General features: G+C 54.6%; 1 protein-coding gene across 1 annotated transcript in view; it reads left to right on the top strand.

Annotated features, from left to right (window-relative positions):
- Positions 1-942: 942 nt before the first annotated feature.
- NEURL4 (neuralized E3 ubiquitin protein ligase 4) overlaps positions 943-21620 on the top strand; it is an 82374-nt gene continuing 61696 nt past the window's right edge. Inside the window, exons 1-10 of the mRNA XM_078871207.1 lie at positions 943-1147; positions 2619-2796; positions 4146-4315; positions 4414-4468; positions 5268-5698; positions 12347-12458; positions 13096-13184; positions 13972-14044; positions 14784-16134; positions 17388-17569. Coding sequence (XP_078727333.1) covers positions 983-1147; positions 2619-2796; positions 4146-4315; positions 4414-4468; positions 5268-5698; positions 12347-12458; positions 13096-13184; positions 13972-14044; positions 14784-16134; positions 17388-17569 — 2806 coding nt within the window. The 5' untranslated portion in view covers positions 943-982. The remainder of the gene's footprint in view (positions 1148-2618; positions 2797-4145; positions 4316-4413; positions 4469-5267; positions 5699-12346; positions 12459-13095; positions 13185-13971; positions 14045-14783; positions 16135-17387; positions 17570-21620) is intronic.

Below are 21620 nucleotides of genomic sequence, written 5' to 3'. Positions count from 1 at the left end.
GAAACGTCGTGATTTAATATATTTTTTATTTTCTACCTACCTTCAAGTTCATTTATTAGGTATAGCCCTGTGAGCCATTCGGCTCTTGAATCGGGTGCAACCGCAACAAACAAAAAACAAAAACATGAACAAAAAACATCTTAAAGTGAATGTGACTAAGTGCAAACAGAAAATCCAAAAAAGACAGCAAAATATTGCAGAAAAAAATCACTGTACACCAACGATGTGTGCAAAAATCCCAGTGGGATGCAAGTCAAACAACTAACAACCACAAGACAACTTAGATTAAGGCCATCAGTCTAACTCTGTACTACAACAAACATGGCTAAATTTCGATTTAAAGCTTTCGTGACTGCAGGGATTCATCTTCTTGGTTCTTTCGGTAAAGTCACCTGAGGACAGCTGCTTGCGTTGTGGCCGAAACGTCGTGAGAATGATTTTATTGTTTTATTTTATTATTTCCATTCTACGTGACTTTACCGAAAGAACCAAGAAGATGAAACATGGGTAAACCAATACACTTTTCGAAATCACCAAAATAAAGCCATGAAACAGTGATCATAGGAACTGTGACGGAATTTTCACAATAAATGGTATAAACAACATGTACTACCAAAACCCTGCAGCCATAGCTGGCTGCATGAGTCACTCCACAACAGGAGCATCAATCGGAGTATTATAATTTTTCAATGCACCTTTAAGATCAAAACACTAAATCAAAACACAGGTCATACTTTGTAGCGATCATCCGGAGCGAGACTTTGCCGAAAGAACCGAAAAGTATGGATACCTGCAGTCACGAAAACGTATAATCTAGATTCATTACCGGCTATTGAAAAGCAGCGTCACTGCACCACGAAGCGTGCATCACCGGCCTCCGCAAAGGAATTACGTCAGGCGGTACTAGCGAGGCGTGACGTCACGCTCGCAAACCCTGCCAGAGGAATGACGTCACGCTGCGCTGTGCCGGGGACGTCACGCCATGGCGGCCTCGTTCCACCCGCGCGCGGGGCGCCTCGTCTCGCTGAGTAACGGGGGCCGCACGGCGCGGCGCCTCCGAGCCGCGCACGAGTTCAACCACGGCCTCGTGATGAGCCGCGAGCCGCTGCGGGACGGGCAGCTCTTCCAGATCCGCATCGACCGCAAGGTGAGGAACCTGTCCTGCCCCCCCCCGGGGGTTAGGAGGGGGGGGACGCCGAGCCCCCGATCGCCCGGCGCGGGGTTCTCAGATTCCCCAGCTCGGACCGGCGCTTACCCCGCGCCCATTGGCCGAGGCGGCGGCCACGCGGCGCGCTCATTGGGCCGCCGCGTCACGTGGCGCTCGTGTGCACTGCGAATTCTGACGAGGGCCGCGCGCAGCATCCCGCAGCCCCTCTCCTCATCACCCCCACCCCGCCCCTCACTCCCTTCACCTCCTCACCCTCACCCCCCCTCCCCCTCTTCACACCCCCACCCCGCCCCACCCTTCACACCCCCACCCCGCCCCACCCTTCACCTCCTCACCCTCACCCCCCCTCTTAACCCCCAGCCCCCACCCCTCATCCCCCCCTCCCCTTATCCCAACCTCAACCCTAGCCCCCAACCCTCAGCGCCAGCTCTCCCCCCACACGATTTCACCCAACCCCTTCCCTTACCCCCTCACCCCACGCTTCCCCTCAGTTGCCCCCTGCAGGTTGCTGTTGACGTGTTGCAGGTTGCTGTTGACGTGTTGCAGGTTGCTGTTGACGTGTTGCAGGTTGCTGTTGACGTGTTGCAGGTTGCTGTTGACAAGTTGCAGGTTGCTGTTGACATGTTGCTGTTGCCAAGTTGCAGGTTGCTGTTGCCAAGTTGCAGGTTGCTGTTGACGTGTTGCAGGTTGTTGCCAAGTTGCAGGTTGCTGTTGACGTGTTGCAGGTTGCTGTTGACGTGTTGCCAAGTTGCAGGTTGCTGTTGCTAAGTTGGAGGTTGCTGTTGACGTGTTGCAGGTTGCTGTTGATGTGTTGCAGGTTGCTGTTGATGTGTTGCAGGTTGCTGTTGACGTGTTGCAGGTTGTTGTTGCCATGTTGCTGTTGCCAAGTTGCAGGTTGCTGTTGACGTGTTGCAGGTTGCAGTTGACGTGTTGCAGGTTGCTGTTGACGTGTTGCAGGTTGCTGTTAGTGCCTCATAGTGCCGTGCCTCATCAACGTGTGTGAAGCAACATATGATACGCATGTAGTACCCACGCATTACGAATGTCCTGAATGCTGAGAGCTATTTAATCTGAGGCGTAACTGCCCTTATTCGGCGAGACCGATGTTATCTGTGCCCCACGAGGCAACACCATGCACCTTGACATATATTTGACATATATCCTTGACGTATGTCCTCGTCTTTTTGCTCACCAGCGAAATCCATTTTGACGTTTCTGTGACTTGATTTTTACTGCGTGGTTTTTCGAAGTAATTTGTCCCAAGGCAACGTTTTGTTACAGCAAATGTATTTTAATTAATGTTAATATGTTTTGTGTACTGTTTCAGTTTCGCCTGTAAACATTTTTTGTTTGCTCTGATTTCTAATTGGCAGTTTTTTTTTGTTATCTGCCTTTTCCGAGTCGCTGGGCTCTTTGCGTGGTAACGAGCGTGTCGTCTTCGTCTTCGCAGCTCAACTCGTGGAGCGGCTCCCTCGAGGTGGGGCTCACATCCCGGGACCCTGGCCAGGAAGCGAGCGAGCTGCCGAGCAGCGCCACGACGCTGCGGGGCGGCGCCTGGCTGCTGTCGGGCTCCTGCGTGTTGCACGACGCCAAGACGCTGCTCGATGCATACGGGCGCACGCACGCCGGTGAGGGTACATGTTTGCCCTCGTGCGCGTGTGCGTGTGGCGCACACGTGCTTATCGGTGAGGTTTAATCGGCACGCCAGTGAAAGAGTGTGTGTGTTTGTGCGGACACATGCGGTTGTGAAGTTGTTATCGCACTGCCCTACTAACTAGGTTTCCGCTTATGGGTGACGAATATCTGAACCGGTCCTGGGCCTCCTCCCATGTCGACTCGGCCTTAAATGAGTACCTGGTATTGTGCGTGAACATATGTGAAATGGTTCGAGAGAGTCGCACACACTGCTATGGGAAGGCAACACTATTTATTAAGACAACGTGAAATAACACTACACATAGGGTGGCGACCACCGACCTATCCTCGCTAACACTCGTTAACACTCGCTAACACTGACACTGATCTTCTTGGTTCTTTCGGTAAAGTCACGTAGAAGGGAAGTAATAAAATAATAAAAATAAAACATAATAAAATGAAATAATTCTCACGACGTTTCGGCTACAACGCAAGCAGCCGTCACCTGAAGACGGCTGCTTGCGTTGTAGCCGAAACGTCGTGAGAATTATTTCATTTTATTATGTTTTATTTTTATTATTTTATTACTTCCCTTCTACGTGACTTTACCGAAAGAACCAAGAAGATGAATCCCTGCAGTCACGAAAGCTTTAAATCGAAACTGACACTGATAGCAACTGGCGTGGCCAAGCCAGGAGGGCTACTGCCTGGCCACGCTGGCTTGAGGCTTGGCTTCACTCTTCATGAGGCGTCTTCAGGAGGCATCTTCATTCCGGATCCGAGCAGCCCCGCACCAGGTGTGGAGCCCCCTTATATGCGCCACGGCGTGGCCAGGCCACACCCCGGCCACGCCCACCTTCGAGAACCCTCGAGAAGGCTTTGCTTCTGGCCACGTGGCCTCCGAAGTCCCCCCAGGGCCCCTGGCCCCCACCTTGATCCAGTCACATGTACGGTTGGGTTCATCCAGAGTGCCATGGCCTCACACAACCCCCGTGGCACTGACCGATGGCCTCCAAGCCCCCCGACCCGGCCGTGACGTCATTCCCTTATCCACACGTAGTGACATCGTGTGTGTGTGTGTATAGACCCACACGGTAGTGATGTTCCCCACACGTAGTGACATCATGCGTGTGTGTGTGTCGACCCACATGGTAGTGACGTTTCAAGTCACTACATATGTACTAGGGAACCAGAGGTGACTGGGTGTAGTGCTGGCCACCCACTCCCACGTGTGCCGTGCTGGCTTTCACAGGTGCACACTAATAGCACTTGCCTCAAGAGTCTGTTCAGGATACACGGCGGGATCTTTATCATTAATCGCGCACATGCGTGTGTGCACAAGATGAGTGTGTGGACCTGGACTCGCTGGAGGAGGGAGCGCTGGTTGGGGTGCAGAGGACAGCTGCAGGCGAGTTCCACGTGTGGCTCAACGGCCACGACTGTGGGGTGGCGGCCACAGGCCTCCCCTCCCCCGTGTGGGCCCTCATAGACCTCTACGGCAAGTGTACACAGGTGAGGATCATGCACGCGGGTGAGGCTCTTATACACCATAACCTGTTGTATGCATTTCCATGTGACTTACACACACGTGTGTGTGTGTGTCTTTACAGGTCACTGTTGTGGATGATGAACGACCACAACAGGCAGCCGATCACCCACCAGAAGGTATTTTACGAAGAGTCTACAGCAACCGCATTCAGGGCCGGATTAAGGCATGGGCTTTAGGGGCTGCAGCCCAGGGGCCTCCGCCAGAGATTAAGTGGAAAGTTATTTCATTTGTGAGTGCTGAATTTTATATGTTGTTAGCCTTGTAAAAATAAAGTTTATTTTTCTTTAACTTTTTTTTCTTTAACTTTTCCAGACCCAAAGAGTATGAATTCCTGCAGTCACGAAAGCTTTAAGTCAAGATTTGTTTTCCTTTTCAAAATATTACTGGGGGCCTCACAGTACCTGTAGCTCAGGGGCCTACAAAATCTTAATCGGGCCCTGACCGCATACACAAAATCCTCCCAGCTGCATGCACCATTAGTTAGTTATTTTGAAACAGTGGTAATCTGCCAACCGAGTCATCCTTGAAGAAGCACTTCTTAGCTCAACGGGTTTTACTTGGGAAATAACTTATATTTCTGTTAAACATATCTCGGCTCATTACAGTGCCCTCATACGACCACCATGTGGAAATGTTTTCTCACCACCTAGACAGCACACAGTCTCTGCATGATGTGCAAGTGCTCCTTGGATTTCACTCTGACGTCAACCCATAAATGACAGCCTGCAGGCAGCGAATCAACATCACCGGCCATCAAAATGAGGTTGACACTGATTATCCATTCTGGTTTGTGTGCGTTTGACTCGATGGCCCGGGAAGGTGCTTTCTAGGCAGGAGGGGTAAGACACGGTGGACCCGTCGTCATCGCTCCTCTAAGCGCATCCTCGTTGTCTGCGCACGTTCCCACCTCCCCAGCCTCCCCCTGTCTTCCGCCTGCCGCTCCTCCGCCGAACAACGTCTCCGCATCGCGCACGGAGAGTCGCCGCATCGGCGCGGCGCGGCACGGCACTCGGGCGGCCTCCACCTCCTCCTTGGCGGCAGTGGCAGTGGACGCGGGGTTGACAGTGGCGGTGGACGTGCACGGCTCGGCACCACTCGGCTTCGCGCTCGCCTCGTCGTCGTCCGCCTCCCTCCTCTCCGCTCCTGCCCACTCCTGGTCCAGCCCCCCGACGCCCCATGCGCCTGTGTCGGCCTGCAACGACGCACTGCTCTTCCACGCAAAGTGCGGTGCCCTCATCCGCCTGAGCAACAATCAGAAGACGGCCGAGCGGCGGCGGCCACTGGATGAGTTCAACAATGGCGTCGTGCTCACGAACCGGCCGCTCCGCCATGGAGAGACGTTTGAGGTGTGTGTGTGTGGATCGTGGGTTGATCGTGTGGTGTGGGTCGTGTGTGGATCATAGGTGGATCGTGTGTGGATTGTGGGTGGATCGTGGTTGGATTGTATGGTGTGGATTGTGGGTGGATCGTGGGTGGATTGTATGTAAAACATGGGTGGATCGTGTGGATTGTGGGTGGATATTGGGTAGATCGTATGGTGTGGATGGAGTGTGAATCGTGTACGGAGCGTGTGTGGATCGTGTGGTGTGGATCATGTGGTGTGGATCATGTGTGGATTGAGTATGAATGGTGGGTGGATTGTAGGTAGATCGTGTGTGGATCGTGGGTGGATCGTGGGTGGTTCGTGGGTGGTTTGTGTGTGGGTGAGCGGGCACAAGGAAGGTTTAAACATGTCATATTTTTTATTTACTCTTATCAGCAATCAAGTTTGTTTGCACCAATGCTGGGTGAACTGCCAAATGTTGACTTAAAGCTTTCGTGATTTCAGGAATCCATACTCTTTGGTTCTTTCGGTAAAGTCACGTATGTAGAAAAATACAATAAAAAATAATATATCACGACGTTTCGATCACAACACAAGCGGTCGTCCTCAGGCGGAAAAAATAATCCAGCAGTGGAACTGCTGAACCAGCGAGAGAGCTGCAAGGAATTCCATCCCCGGACGCAAGCAGGTCAATTGTGTTAATGGGGGAGATTAGGGAGAGCGAGATTAGGGAGAGAGATTAGCATGAAATGAGCTTCCGTCGCCCCATAAGTGTATCGTCCCCGCATATGCGCACAACAGCAGTGTTAATGGGAGATTAGCACTATGTTGATGGGAGAGATTAGGCAGAGAGATTTGGGGGATTAGCAAGTTAATGTCATGTCTATGTGTAACACAAGCTGCAGTGCTGCCAACTGCACTGTGAGAGGCAAGCGCGTCCACGCAAGAGAACCACCGCAATTGGTGGTCGCGCCAATGAGACACAGCCCATCACACAGCCAGAACCATTGATATATTGAGGCTAAGGGAGCAGAGGTGGCCATGTTAGTGAGACCCCAGCCCGTTAATGCAGAGGCACCTAACAGGGCAATGCAACTCAGAGAGTTGGAGATAACAGCCAAACGCCAGGGAAGAATGGAAGCACCACAGCAAGTTACGACTTTGCTTGGTTAATAACGTCCTTCCAATGATTGCTCAGCTTATACCCATCTTTTCAGTTGCAATTGTCTCTGTGTTTATATATCTGGATGGCTTCATGGACAAATCTTTGATGGTAGCCCGAAGGTTTGCAGAAAAAAACAATATCGTGCGAGCGGAAGCTCATTTCATGCTAACCTCTCTCCCTAATCTCTCTCCCTAATCTTTCCCATTAACACAACTGACGTGCTTGTGTCCGGCTCAGACCCCGCTTGCTTGCCCATCGCCATATATATAACCTCTTGTTGTAACAGCTCTCTCGCTGGTTCAGCAATTCCACTGCTGGATTATTTTTTCCGCCTGAGGACAACCGCTTGTGTTGCGATCGAAACGTCATGATATATTATTTTTTATTTTATTTTTCTACCTACGTGACTTTACCGAAAGAACCAAAGAGTATATGTCATATTCTTTGTATTCAAGTGAATTATTAGAAGTTATCCTTAATTCCATGCACCAACTCTTTGGTTCCTTCAGTAAAGTCACGTAGAAAGAAAATTAGTAAAAAAATATTCCTTAGGAGGGAGCTGGTAGGAACGTTTGGTTGCTCGGTCAATGGCCAGGGTCAACGGCAGCGTGGTGTATTCCGCAAATATGGCCGACTGTGAGGTCGGGCACAAGCCGGCGTGAGTAGGTTAAATGTTGAGTTTTATAAGGGCACCACGGGGTGACCAGCCCCCCCCCATCCAGCCCCACTCCTCCCACCCCCCACCCAGCCCCACCCTCCCCACCCAGCCCCTCCCTACCAGCCCCTCCCCACCCTGCCCCTCCCCACCCTCCCCTCCCCACCCTCCCCACCCTCCCCTCCCCACCCTCCCCACCCTCCCCTCCCCACCCCACCCTCCCCACCCTCCCCTCCCCACCCAGCCCCTCCCCACCGTCCCCACCCAGCCCCTCCCCACCCTCCCAAGCCAGCCCTCCCCACCCTCCCAACCCAGCCCCTCCCCACCCTCCCCACCCAGCCACTCCCCACCCTCCCCACCCAGCCCCTCCCCACCCTCCCCACCCAGCCCCTCCCCACCCTCTCCACCCAGCCTCTCCCCACCCTCCCCACCCAGCCCCTCCCCACCCTGCCCCTCCCCACCCTCCCCTCCCCACCCTCCCCCTCCCCACCCTCCCCACCCAGCCCCTCCCCACCCTCCCCACCCAGCCCCTCCCCACCCTCCCCACCCAGCCTCTCCCCACCCTCCCCACCCAGCCCCTCCCCACCCAGCCCCTCCCCACCCTGCCCCTCCCCACCCTCCCCTCCCCACCCTCCCCCTCCCCACCCTCCCCACCCAGCCCCTCCCCACCCTCCCCACCCAGCCCCTCCCCACCCTCCCCACCCAGCCTCTCCCCACCCTCCCCACCCAGCCCCTCCCCACCCAGCCCCTCCCCACCCAGCCCCTCCCCACCTTCCCCTCCCCACCTTCCCCTCCCCACCCATCCCCTCTCCACCCTCCCCGCCCCTCTCCGCCCCTCCCCACCCTCCCCTCCCCACCCTCCCCTCCCCACCCAGCCGCTCCCCACCCAGCCCCTCCGCACCCTCCGCACCCTCCCCACCCTCCCCACCCAGCCCCTCCGCACCCTCCCCATCCTCCCCACCCAGCACCCCCGCACCCTCCCCACCAAGCCCCTCCGCACCCTCCCCACCCAGCCCCTCCGCACCCTCCCCACCCAGCCCCTCCGCACCCTCCCCACCCAGCCTCTCCCCTCCCCTCCCCACCCGCCCCTCCCCACCCGCCCCTCCCCACCCAGCCCCTCCCCACCCTCCCCACCCAGCCCCTCCCCACCCTCCCCACCCAGCCCCTCCCCACCCTCCCCACCCAGCCCCTCCCCACCCTCCCCACCCTCCCCACCCAGCCCCTCCCCACCCTCCCCACCCAGCCCCTCCCCACCCAGCCCCTCCCCACCCTCCCCACCCAGCCCCTCCCCACCCTCCCCACCCAGCCCCTCCCCACCCTCCCCACCCAGCCCCTCCCCACCCTCCCCTTCCCACCCGCCCCTCCCCACCCAGCCCCTCCCCTCCCCACCTGCCCCTCCCCTCCCCACCCGCCCCTCCCCTCCCCACCCGCCCCTCCCCACCCGCCCCTCCCCTCCCCACCCGCCCCTCCCCTCCCCACCCGCCCCTCCCCGCCCCTCCCCTCCCCACCCGCCCCTCCCCGCCCCTCCCCTCCCCACCCGCCCCTCCCCACCCGCCCCTCCCCTCCCCACCCGCCCCTCCCCACCCTCCCCTCCCCTCCCCACCCGCCCCTCCCCACCCGCCCCTCCCCTCCCCACCCGCCCCTCCCCACCCGCCCCTCCCCTCCCCACCCGCCCCTCCCCTCCCCACCCGCCCCTCCCCTCCCCACCCGCCCCTCCCCTCCCCTCCCCTCCCCGCCCCTCCCCTCCCCACCCGCCCCTCCCCTCCCCACCCGCCCCTCCCCTCCCCACCCGCCCCTCCCCTCCCCACCCGCCCCTCCCCTCCCCACCCGCCCCTCCCCTCCCCACCCGCCCCTCCCCTCCCCACCCGCCCCTCCCCTCCCCTCCCGCCCCTCCCCTCCCCTCCCCACCCGCCCCTCCCCTCCCCACCCGCCCCTCCCCTCCCCACCCCACCCGCCCCTCCCCTCCCCACCCGCCCCTCCCCTCCCCACCCGCCCCTCCCCTCCCGCCCCTCCCCTCCCCACCTGCCCCTCCCCTCCCCACCCGCCCCTCCCCTCCCCACCCGCCCCTCCCCTCCCCACCCGCCCCTCCCCTCCCCACCCGCCCCTCCCCTCCCCACCCGCCCCTCCCCTCCCCACCCGCCCCTCCCCTCCCCACCCGCCCCTCCCCTCCCCACCCGCCCCTCCCCGCCCCACCCGCCCCTCCCCGCCCTCCCCTCCCCGCCCGCCCCCTCCCCTCCCCGCCCGCCCCTCCCCTCCCCGCCCGCCCCTCCCCTCCCCGCCCGCCCCTCCCCTCCCCGCCCTCCCCTCCCCGCCCGCCCCTCCCCTCCCCGCCCGCCCCTCCCCTCCCCCCCCGCCCCTCCCCTCCCCGCCCGCCCCTCCCCATCCGCCCGCCCGCCCCTCCCCACCCGCCCGCCCGCCCCTCTCCACCCGCCCGCCCGCCCGCCCCTCTCCACCCGCCCGCCCGCCCGCCCCTCTCCACCCGCCCGCCCGCCCGCCCGCCCCTCTCCACCCCGCCCGCCCGCCCCTCTCCACCCGCCCGCCCGCCCCTCTCCACCCGCCCGCCCGCCCCTCTCCACCCGCCCGCCCGCCCCTCTCCACCCGCCCGCCCCGCCCCTCTCCACCCGCCCGCCCGCCCCTCTCCACCCGCCCGCCCGCCCCCTCTCCACCCGCCCGCCCGCCCCTCTCCACCCGCCCGCCCGCCCGCCCCTCTCCACCCGCCCGCCCCGCCCGCCCCTCTCCACCCGCCCGCCCGCCCGCCCCTCTCCACCCGCCCGCCCGCCCGCCCCTCTCCACCCGCCCGCCCGCCCGCCCCTCTCCACCCCGCCCGCCCGCCCGCCCCTCTCCACCCGCCCGCCCGCCCGCCCGCCCCTCTCCACCCCGCCCGCCCGCCCGCCCGCCCCTCTCCACCCGCCCGCCCGCCCGCCCCTCTCCACCCCGCCCGCCCCGCCCGCCCCTCTCCACCCGCCCGCCCGCCCCTCTCCACCCCGCCCGCCCGCCCCCTCTCCACCCGCCCGCCCGCCCCTCTCCACCCGCCCGCCCGCCCCTCTCCACCCGCCCGCCCGCCCCTCTCCACCCGCCCGCCCGCCCCTCTCCACCCGCCCGCCCGCCCCTCTCCACCCGCCCGCCCGCCCCTCTCCACCCGCCCCGCCCGCCCCCTCTCCACCCGCCCCTCTCCACCCGCCCGCCCGCCCCTCCCCACCCGCCCGCCCGCCCCTCCCCACCCAGCCCCTCCCCACCCCACCCAGCCCCTCCCCACCCCACCCAGCCCCTCCCACCCTCCCCACCCAGCCCCTCCCCACCCTCCCCTCCCAGCCCCTCCCCACCCTCCCTTCCCAGCCCCTCCCCACCCTCCCCTCCCAGCCCCTCCCCACCCTCCCCTCCCAGCCCCTCCCCACCCTCCCCTCCCAGCCCCTCCCCACCCTCCCCTCCCAGCCCCTCCCCACCCTCCCCTCCCCTCCCCACCCAGCCCCTCCCCACCCTCCCCTCCCCACCCAGCCCCTCCCCACCCTCCCCACCCCACCCAGCCCCCTCCCCACCCTCCCCACCCCACCCTCCCCACCCAGCCCCTCCCCACCCAGCCCCTCCCCACCCGCCCCTCCCCACCCAGCCCCTCCCCACCCGCCCCTCCCCACCCAGCCCCTCCCCACCCAGCCCCTCTCCACCCGCCCCTCCCCACCCAGCCCCTCCCTCCCCACCCTCCCCACCCCACCCAGCCCCTCCCCACCCAGCCCCTCCCCACCCTCCCCTCCCCACCCAGCCCCTCCCCACCCTCCCCACCCCACCCAGCCCCTCCCCACCCTCCCCACCCCACCCAGCCCCTCCCCACCCTCCCCACCCCACCCAGCCCCTCCCCCACCCCACCCAGCCCCTCCCCACCCTCCCCACCCCACCCAGCCCCTCCCCACCCAGCCCCTCCCCACCCAGCCCCTCCCCACCCTCCCCACCCAGCCCCTCCCCACCCAGCCCCTCTCCACCCTCCCCACCCAGCCCCTCCCCACCCTCCCCACCCAGCCCCTCCCCACCCTCCCCACCCAGCCCCTCCCCACCCAGCCCCTCCCCACCCAGCCCCTCCCAGCCCCTCCCCACCCAGCCCCTCCCCACCCAGCCCCTCCCCACCCAGCCCCTCCCCACCCAGCCTCTCCCCACCCAGCCCCTCCCCACCCAGCCCCTCCCCACCCTCCCCACCCAGCCTCTCCCCACCCTGCCCACCCAGCCCCTCCCCACCCTCCCCACCCAGCCCCCTCCCCCACCCAGCCCCTCCGCACCCTCCGCACCCAGCCCCTCCCCACCCTCCCCTCTCCACCCTCCCCTCTCCACCCAGCCTCTCTCTCCCATTTTTGGATGCACGACGGACGGACGGACACAATAATCCCCTGTGGGCTGGTGTAACCAGGAGGTTCCTACCAGCATAATAGAATACGACGTTTCGATTGCAACACAAGCAACCGTCATCAGGTAGAACTAACTTTGAGAGAGAGACAAAACACAGACACGGAGACACACAGACAGACACACAAGCAGAGAGAGACACACTGAGGCACACAGAGAGACACAACATAGACACACAGAGACCCAATGCCTCTGTGTCGAGGCCTTAAATAGAGAGGGGGGGGGCAGAGAGAGAGGTGGGTCCTGCTGGAGCAGCTGCTGGAGCAGAGAAATTAGCATGTCAATGACTCCACCCGAAGCGACCGAGGGAGAGAAAGATCGAATGGCCCTTTGAGAGCCTGGTACATTTTAGAGAGAGAAATAGGCAGTTTGAGAAAACTAAATGTAGCAAATTTTTTTGGAAATGTAATGCAATGCAACACAGAGTCCATGCACCCACATTGTGTTTTTTTTATTCTTAGATCCGGATAGACCGACTGGTGGACAAGTGGAGTGGCTCTCTAGAAATTGGTGTCACGACACATGACCCCAACAGCATGGACTATCCAGCCACAATGACCAACATGATGTCAGGTATTGTACAAGCACATTATGAAACGTAATCGTCGATAAACATGCAGTATTATGTGAATTAATGAGTGGCGCAGTGGTTAGCGGCACTGCGCTCTGAATTCGGAGACCTGAGTTGAAATCTGTGATGTCTGAGCTGGTCCCGTGACCCCCATTTCACCAGTTCACACTCCCAGTGTGGTGAAATATGACCAAATATCCCCCCACGACCAACACAGCCTGGGTAGGCCTTCATCCAGCAGTAGATTTACAAAGAGCTGTAAGTTATTATAAAATGTACATCAAAACACTTTACAGTATTTGTCACCGACATATGCCATATACAGTGTCTATCTATTATCTTACTAACAAGGCAGAAGTAATTGCGGAGGCGAACTAATTAAACAGTACGCATTTATACAAAGTCAAAAGCATAAAGAAACACAAATTATATTAAAACGGTGCACACTGCCGGTTCATGTAGAATGTAACCCAGGTTTGTCGTAGCATCTGCAGGAGTGTTTGTGTGTCTGCAGATAACTTTCCTCATCCCTCGCCTTAATGTGTGTATGTATGTTGAACTTGTTTTGCAATGTACGTAGCCAACCGTGATAATCAGAGGTGCGGGAGGATGATGATGATGGTCTGTTTAAATATGCAGGTACAATCATGATGAGCGGCTGTGGGATCCTGACAAACGGGAAGGGGACGCGGCGAGAGTACTGTGATTTCAGCCTCGATGAGCTGCAGGTGACGTAATCATTACGGGCATGATTTCCACACGCTTTGTCATCGATGCTGCCTTGACAGTACAGCAAACTCTCGATTATCCACGTGCGGTTTATCTGATTCGCGGATTAACCGCGCACCTGAGATTTTGACATAAATTAATAACTCACGGATTTTCCCTTAAGCCCAAATTAATCATCTAAAACAGTTTTACATTGTTATTCGTGGAAATGTTTATTACACGTCACTTGCTTAAACCGAACAAATATGTTGCTCCAGTTAATCTGAAATCCACATGTTCGCCTCTACAGTACAATACATTAATTGCATATCTTTACAACAGTGGGTAGAGTTTGTTTGATGTTGATTGGTATGGCTCTGCTGCTGTCCACTTAGTGGGCTGAGTCTTCTGCGCGGGAGCATGAAAGTGTTATCACTGCGCACGCGCATTGATCGGTAATTTAGACCTATGTTCGTGCTTTTTGGCATAGACATCCACGGAAATTGGTTATATTTTTGGAGGATCCGCGATTTTTATTATCCGCGGACGTCCTCCCTATCATTAGCGTGGATAATCGAGAATCTACTGTATTTGTTTCGCTTAATATTGCTTTATCTGCCATTGACCCCACCGAGTCTGGTGGTTCCCCCCATGTTTGTGAATGCTGCAGTGGTTTCCCAATATGACTGTCTTATTCCTGTATATATTTCTAGTGTCATCACCATATTATAATTACTTATTCCTGTATATATTTCTAGTGTCATCACCATATTATAATTATCCATTGTTTTATTTTTCTGGCTGTAGGAAGGGGATCACATTGGCTTAATTAGGAAAACGAATGGCGAGCTTCACTTTTATGTTAACGGCTTGGATCAAGGTATGTATTGCCCTCATACGTGTCCATTAATCTGTCCCGATCATATTTTGTGAACAATTTGCATATATGTGATCGGAGGCTAATGGGTATTTAATTCCTAAATAAGTTTTTTTTCCTATTTTAAATTGACGAAAGGTTGAGGCATCATTCCACAACGAAGGTGTTTACTTTCTGTGTAAACATATGGTAAGTAGGCCCGTTAATCTTGTCCAAAAGCTGGTCCCACCATTGCGGTGATGTTCACAGTAATTCCAGCTGGTCTGGGAGATTTTCCTTTTTCACACTGAATGGCCATGGTTACTTCTTCAAGTGTGACCTCTTGAACATTCTCTTCATCTGGAAATTGCCTGTGATATGTTAATCTTTAGCAATGGAGATTTGCATAAAAAATAATTCTTGTCATGCACTAAGAATTGCCAATCTTCAACCTTTCCTGCTGCTGTCATGCTCCCATTGCTTATGACATCTTCAACGATATCTTTTTTTGTGTTTTTTTTATTTATATTCTCGTTCTATTCCTGATGGTTTACAGACTTCAGTGTATGTTATATTTTGTTTGGAATGATTATCTAGTGATCATTAAAATCAGCATACCTCGGGAAAAACAACATTCTGATCATACATATTACCTGGCATGATTTTAATTAGAAACGGAGGCGCTGACCTTGTGGAGATGTGTTTCTGGTATTGTGGAGGTGTAATGTGCTGCCTTGTTTCCTTCCACCACCTGTGTACACAGGTGTAGCGGCATCCCAGACCGCGACCACGATCTACGGGGTGGTGGATCTTTATGGAATGGCTGCCAAAGTCACCATTGTCCATGAACAAAATCATGCCGACCGTCTGAGGAGAAACACGGCCATCATGCGTGCGATTTCTCCCGAGTCCACCAATCGCGCCACCGGCAGATTGAACTCGCGTTCGGAGGCCGACGCGTGCGGCACGGCACGGGCCACAGCCGCCCCCATGCCTCTACTCGCAGGAGAGAACTTTGATGAGAGTGTTGATTTTGGTGGAGATCTCGAGACACGGAGAGGGGCGGAGAGGACCACTCGAGCTGTCAGGGAACGAGATAGAGTGATGGACGAAGTGGGATGGAGAGACGAAGAGCAGGAGACAGAGAGAGAAACGCCAGAGGTGGCGGAAGGAGAGAAGAGCGCAGAAGACGACATGAATTCCTCGAGAGAGAGGAGGCGGGAGCAGATATCAGGAGGAGATGCGTCGGGTCTGTTCGAGAGATACGAAGATATTCCGAGCAGAAGATGCAGGAATGGAGAAGTAGGAGGAGGTAGACAGAGCCTGGCGGATAGGGAAACCAATAGAGACAATTACCTGAGGTCCGATTTGGACTATTTTTCCAGTCTGTCCAGCTATACGGATTTTGGAATCGCCTATTGCCGAGCTCATGCCACAAGAGAAAACTTGCTCCGCTCTGCACGTAGCAGAGAATTGCAGGTGGAGAGAGAGCTAAATCGGGAAGAGGAGATGGACACGGGCAGACAGGTGGAGATAGAAAGTGACAGAGGGAGACTTTTGCCAGAACTGAATTTGCCTACAAATCTTTCCGACGCAAGGCATCTCATTGCTCACACGAACGTGCGGTTAGCCGCGTCGTGGAGAGAGAGGGGGGGAAATGGAGATGAAGATTTAGAGAATGGAAGGGAGAGAGATGGCATCGGATTGGGGTTGAGCCATTCAAGTTTCTTTACAAATGCCAGATTGTCAACATGGAGAGAAAGAGAGACAGAGAGGGAGAGAGACAGAGGGACAGCAGTGAATAGAAGCATATGCACTCCAGAACCAAATCAGCTCTCACTTCCTACTGCTGAAGCGATTTTTGCCAATAGTGAATTCTCTGGTTTGGACAATGGATCTGACGTTGAACTTAATGGACAGAGTTGTAATGCCACAGCATTGGCCGGTGGTCCAAGTGTGGGTGGCTGCGGCTCCGGAGAGATGGAGGAATCCGTGACGACGGTGATAGAGGGAGGTGAAGGCACTCCTGGGGATTGTGGGCCACTGCTCTTCCACCCAAACTGTGGGCAGCGTGCGGCCGTGGTCAATGGAGGACGCACCGCGTTGCGGCCAAAGTGAGTCTCGTCTTGTGTCTCTCGATTGTCTTGCAATCGGAAGCAAGTTCGTGGCCTCGTCAAACACGCCTTGGAAACCATAATTCGTTGTTTTTAATGATTTACACTTGGTTATAGCAAGAAATCTTCACTGAGCCTCAGGAGTCTTGTACAGGAGCGTCCTGCCAAGTTTCCGCATTATGGGGCGATGTTGCTGTGTGTAATCCCAATGTAGTCATTTATCGGTAATTTTTCACCATAGGGATGTTTTGTGAATATCAGTTACATTGGACGTTATTTCAGCTATGAGAAAAAACTGGAAAATCCAAAGGAAACTCATGCAGATCAGGGGTAGAACATACAAACTCCATGCAGAAAGGTGCCCCAGTTGGGAGTTGAACCGAGGTACTTCTTGCTGTGAGACAGGAGTGTTACCACTGGACCGCCCCTGGCTTAGTCCTACTGCTTGCTTCTTGTCTCATCCAGCTGCAGAAACTCAACATAATTTGATTTTAGGCTCAATTAAATAAGAATCCCACATTCCTATAGTGGGGCCAGCCTGTCTGTGGGATGACCATGGCTGCATCCACACAGCCATGTGAAGATACAAAGCCTTGTTCCCACAAAGTAGTGCTTATTGTATTAACCCAGAAGGAAAATGGGCTCACCCGACCTCTAACTATGATTTAAATTCCTTACCTATACACATTTGGCAGTTCATACTCTTTAGATCTTTCGGTATATGATATAACATCCTGTTTCAGCAGCTCTCTCACTAATTTTTTCACCTGAAGATGATTGCTTGTGTTGCGATCGAAACGTACATTTTTTTTTATAATTTTTCTATCTACGTGACTTTACCGAAAGACTCAAAGAGTATGAATTCCTGCAGTCACGAAAGCTTTAAGTCAACATTTGGCAGTTCACCCAGCATTGGTGCAAACAAACTTGATTGCTGATAAGACTAAATACCAATACCAGTCCAGAGTTTGCTTGTGTTGAACTAATGCTTCTGGAAATGATGCACTCTCAGAAGGCTGTGTGGCCGATGGGATGTGTAAAATATAAAATTTTCTTGTGGATGGACAGATATGGGAAGGGGGTGAATTTCCTGCTAATTTATTTTGTTAATGTAACGCCTGCTTTTCCTCTCTGTGCACTTCAATTAATGACAATATGTTTGTAATTGCTATGTAGTGCAGTGTTTGCAGTTATGATTGTGTATTTGATTTGCGTAATTTGTTCCATTTTTATCATGCCTGCTGTACCCACAGTGCCTTGGAAGATTTTAACCACGGGGTGGTTCTCTCGAACCGACCGCTCAGGCCGGGAGAGCGATTTGAAGTGCGCATCGACCGCATGGTGGACAAGTGGGCGGGCTCCATCGAGGTTGGCGTGACCACTCACTCGCCCGTGCGCATTGCGCTGCCCTCAACCATGACCAACATGCGCTCTGGTACGCGTGTGTGCGCGCGCATCCATTCACTCGCGTGGGCCACCGTGGTCGGCCGGCAGGGTGGCGGCAGCGCATTGGCAACACTTCTGCCTCGCGGCAAGGAGGGCCTGAGTTTGATTGCTGAATTGGGCTGGGCGCCTTTCTGCGTATGTTCAGCATGTTCGTTCACCCCCTGTTCTGCATGGGTTCCTCCAGGTTTTCCCCTATTTTCTCCAAAAGCTAAACCAAATATACATTGTAACTGGTATTGGCCAAACGTCACAATGTTGAAAAATGACATGTAAATTACTCATTTGGGATGATCCAAATCAGCGTTGCCCCCTCTTTAAAAAACTTTGCAAGAACTTCCTGAAAAAAAATCTTGAGACCCAGTGAGTCTTTCCAGTCCAAACGAGCGTAATACATTTTTTTTTAAAGCGTGTATTTTGTTTAACCAGGTGAGAACTGGAGAGACACAGGCAGAGACTCATTTGTCAGTGTCGTCTGGGTCATGAAACTGACAAAGCAATTGCAACAGAACGAAGTACAACAATAAAGCTAATAGAATTCGGAGCAAAAACAACCAAAATATAAGTAAGAGCAAAAATAAACAAATAGAAATTGGAGCAAAAGCAACTGACTCAGAATCAGATTCTTTATTTGGACTGGAGGAATCTGATGAGCTATGAAGCTCTTTTTTCATAGTTGTCCAATAACTGCATTACAGAGGAAATAAAAAACAGTGCACCATCACAATTCACTATCAATTAAATACATATCCAGTTATATGAATCTATATATATAAAATGGAAATTTGTGAATGTGTGTCTGTTCAAAATGTTTAGCGAACTTCCCGACATGCAACAAACTTGAAATTTGCCATGTGGGTACTTTCCAGGCTGGGGGGGGGGGGCGCAATAATGCATACATTTTGCACGGAAAGTGAGCTGTGACGTCACATCTGTCATGTGACCCGTATGCAGAAGCGTAACGCAGTGTGTGCTCATGTCACGCATCCCCAACCCTCCGCGGGTAAAGTGAAATACAAATGTGTTGCAGGTCTAAGGCGTTCTTCGTGCAGCATTGGTTTATTATTTTAGTCGTTTACTGCCGTACGCACCCTGAAAGTTGTGTGTGTCTGCAGCAAGCACGTGTATGTGTACTTATGGACGCACGCGTGTGTGTGGGGGGGGGAGCGGTAGTGTAGTGGTTAGCGTGCTGCTCTACGAACCCGGCGACCCGAGTTTGATTCCTGCTCATGGCCTACACTGGTGACGATTATTTGAACCGGTCCTGGGCCTCCCCTAGGTCGACTGAGCCTCAAACAAGTAACTGGTGTGGTGTGTGAACATCGCCACTGGGGAGACAAAGGCGGCCGAGCGTGGTGCTGGCTGTGCCGGCCTTCATAGGTGCTCGCTAACAGCACTTGCCCCCTACAGTCTCAGGCTACACGGGGGATCTTTGTCTTTATCCTGTGTGTGTGGGGGGCAGCGACTGCGTAGCGATTCGCACGCTGCGCTACGAACCCAGTAACCCGAGTTCAATTCCCGCTCACGGCCACCGGTGACGATTATTTGAACCGGTCCTGGGCCTCCCCTAGGTCGACTCAGCCTCAAGCGACAAACTCGTGTGGTGTGTGAACATTGCCACTGGGAGGACAAAGGCGGCCGGGCGTGGTGAATCCGAGTCCCGGTGTCTGTTCGAAATGTTTAGCATACTTCCCGACATGTGACAAACTTGAAATTTGGCATGTGGATAGCTCCCATATTGTACACAATGTTAAAAGTATAAAAATAGACTTTTGTATTTTGGGTGGGGGGGGGGAAATGACCATGAAGTGTGTGGCGTCAACCCGCATACAGGACTGGCGAGAATCGATAGCGTTTGTGGTATCGATTAATCGGGAATAGGCCGATTCTAAATAAATCTACAACCTTCGATTCCTTTGCTCGATTTAAAGAATTGAATCTTGGCGCGTGAGCGCAAGTTTTTTTTTCCACCGCGCGTTGGGTTTTATTTTCATTTTAATTTATCAGGTTATGATAAAAGTTTTCTTTTCATTTATCATTAAATTGCTGAAAAAATATATAATTATATTGTTTATAAAGATTAGGGTTATTGTGTGCAAACTTTACATGTAGCACGTTAAACGTTTTCCCCCTAAGTAACATGGCTAAACGGTACAATGCCAATGGGTCTTTTATGTAAAATTGTATTTAGGTAAATTATTATTGTACTTATTAAAGTACTTAAATTCTTACCTATAAAAGTTATTTTGTATCTGTCTGCGTCTCCGTCTGTCTGTTTGTGTACGCAACTTGCGACGCTTTTAACTCACAAACTGGGGTTTACATTTCTAACTTTAAAGTAGTTAAATTGACAATTTAGTACTATAAATTATTATTTTACTACACTGAGCGCGCATCTTCGCGTGCACGAAACGTCGTGGCTCCCATAGCAACGCACACGCGCGATTGGTGAGGGCGGGGAAAAAATATAATTCGCTTTAATGCAAATAAAAAAGACGCACAACGCTGAGGTAATTCTGCAAAGTGTGATGTCCTCTTCTCCCCCTCCCACGCCAATGTGTGCAGTTACTACTATAGTAAGTATATACTGCTGCAGAGTCGGTAGATACAACTATAGAGTCCGTAGATACTGCTATAGAGTCTGCAGATACTACTGTAGAGTCAGTAGATACTACTATAGAGTCAGCAGATACTACTATGGAGTTAGTAGTTACTACTATAGTCAGTAGATACTACTATTAAGTCAATAGATACCACTATAGATTCAGTAGGTACTACTATCGTCATTAAATACGACTGTAGTGACTGGGAAAGTCACTGTGTGGTACTGGGCTGGTGAGGCCACGGCGGGATGTATACTGTTGTGTGTACACCCCGGACATGGGGTGCAGTACCAGCCCTAATGGGGGCTTGGGTGAGCGCTGGTTAAGCACGATGGCCACGCACACACAGCGTGCAGTGCGGGCTCCCGTTGAGAGAGCGAGAAAGTGTCAGCCAGCTGGGGTTACGTTGGGGGCATGTGACCGGATGATACTGGAGGGGGGCCACCGGTGGAAGGGGCTAATGGGTGGTCCGGGAAGAACTCTCGAGAGCCTTCGGGCGAGGGTGAGAGAGATCGAGAAGGTGGGCGGGGCGAGAGGCGGAGCCAGCCCCAGACCGGCCCGATATCAGGGGGGCCCTGTGAGGGGCTCGGGGTTCTTACTGTTGGAGAGGCAGGAGATCCACGTCAAGCTTGAAGAAGCCTCCAGCCACGCGGTCCGGGACCCAGCTTGTGGTCCAGACCGGGATAGTGGAACCGTGTCTAGTTCCGCCGTAGCGTGGTTAGCTGGGTGGTCACCACCCGAGAGTAAGTTGTGTTAATAGCCTGGAGTATGTTGTGCTAAGAGTTGAATAAAACGTGTTGCTCCCAAGACAACGTCTACGACTTAGTTGGACTCACTACGTTACTGCAGAGTCAGTAGTTATTACTGTAGAGCCAGATACTACTGTAGAGTCAGATACTGCTATAGAGTCACTAGATACTACTCTATTGTATGTCGGGTGTTTAGGTATATATGCCTACGCGGGGGTAAAAATCTTTTTGGAGGGTGGCGGAGGGGTCGACAATTTTCGGAAACCTTTTAGATCAACTATTTACCCCCCACTTTCTATAACTTTTTTGACTTATAATTTTGTTGATGGACAAATGGACAAACTGCACGCCGGGCTTTCACAATAGCTTAGTATTTGTGTATGTATATGTAAGGTTTTTAAGAGAAGTTTTGAAGTATATTTTTCGCACAGGCAACGCTGGGTACTTCCCGCTAGTCCAGTTATAAAGGTTGGCCCGGACAAATTCCTTTTAAAACCAAAGTCAAGTTCAGTTGCAGGAAATGTAAATATATTTATGGTGATTATTACACGAATATGGAAACACAAGGATATTTAACAAATACAACTGCAAGGGAAATTATATACAGAATTGACTGCTTAGCATAAAATTGTGAATTAGATGGGAGACTGTATGTGGGTTTGTTGGAACATTTTCTCTACTCGTTTTTGAG

The sequence above is a fragment of the Lampetra fluviatilis genome, chromosome 32 (assembly GCF_964198595.1).
Source record: "Lampetra fluviatilis chromosome 32, kcLamFluv1.1, whole genome shotgun sequence".
Taxonomy (NCBI): Eukaryota; Metazoa; Chordata; class Hyperoartia; order Petromyzontiformes; family Petromyzontidae; genus Lampetra; species Lampetra fluviatilis.
This window is presented reverse-complemented; position numbering and strand designations above follow the sequence as displayed.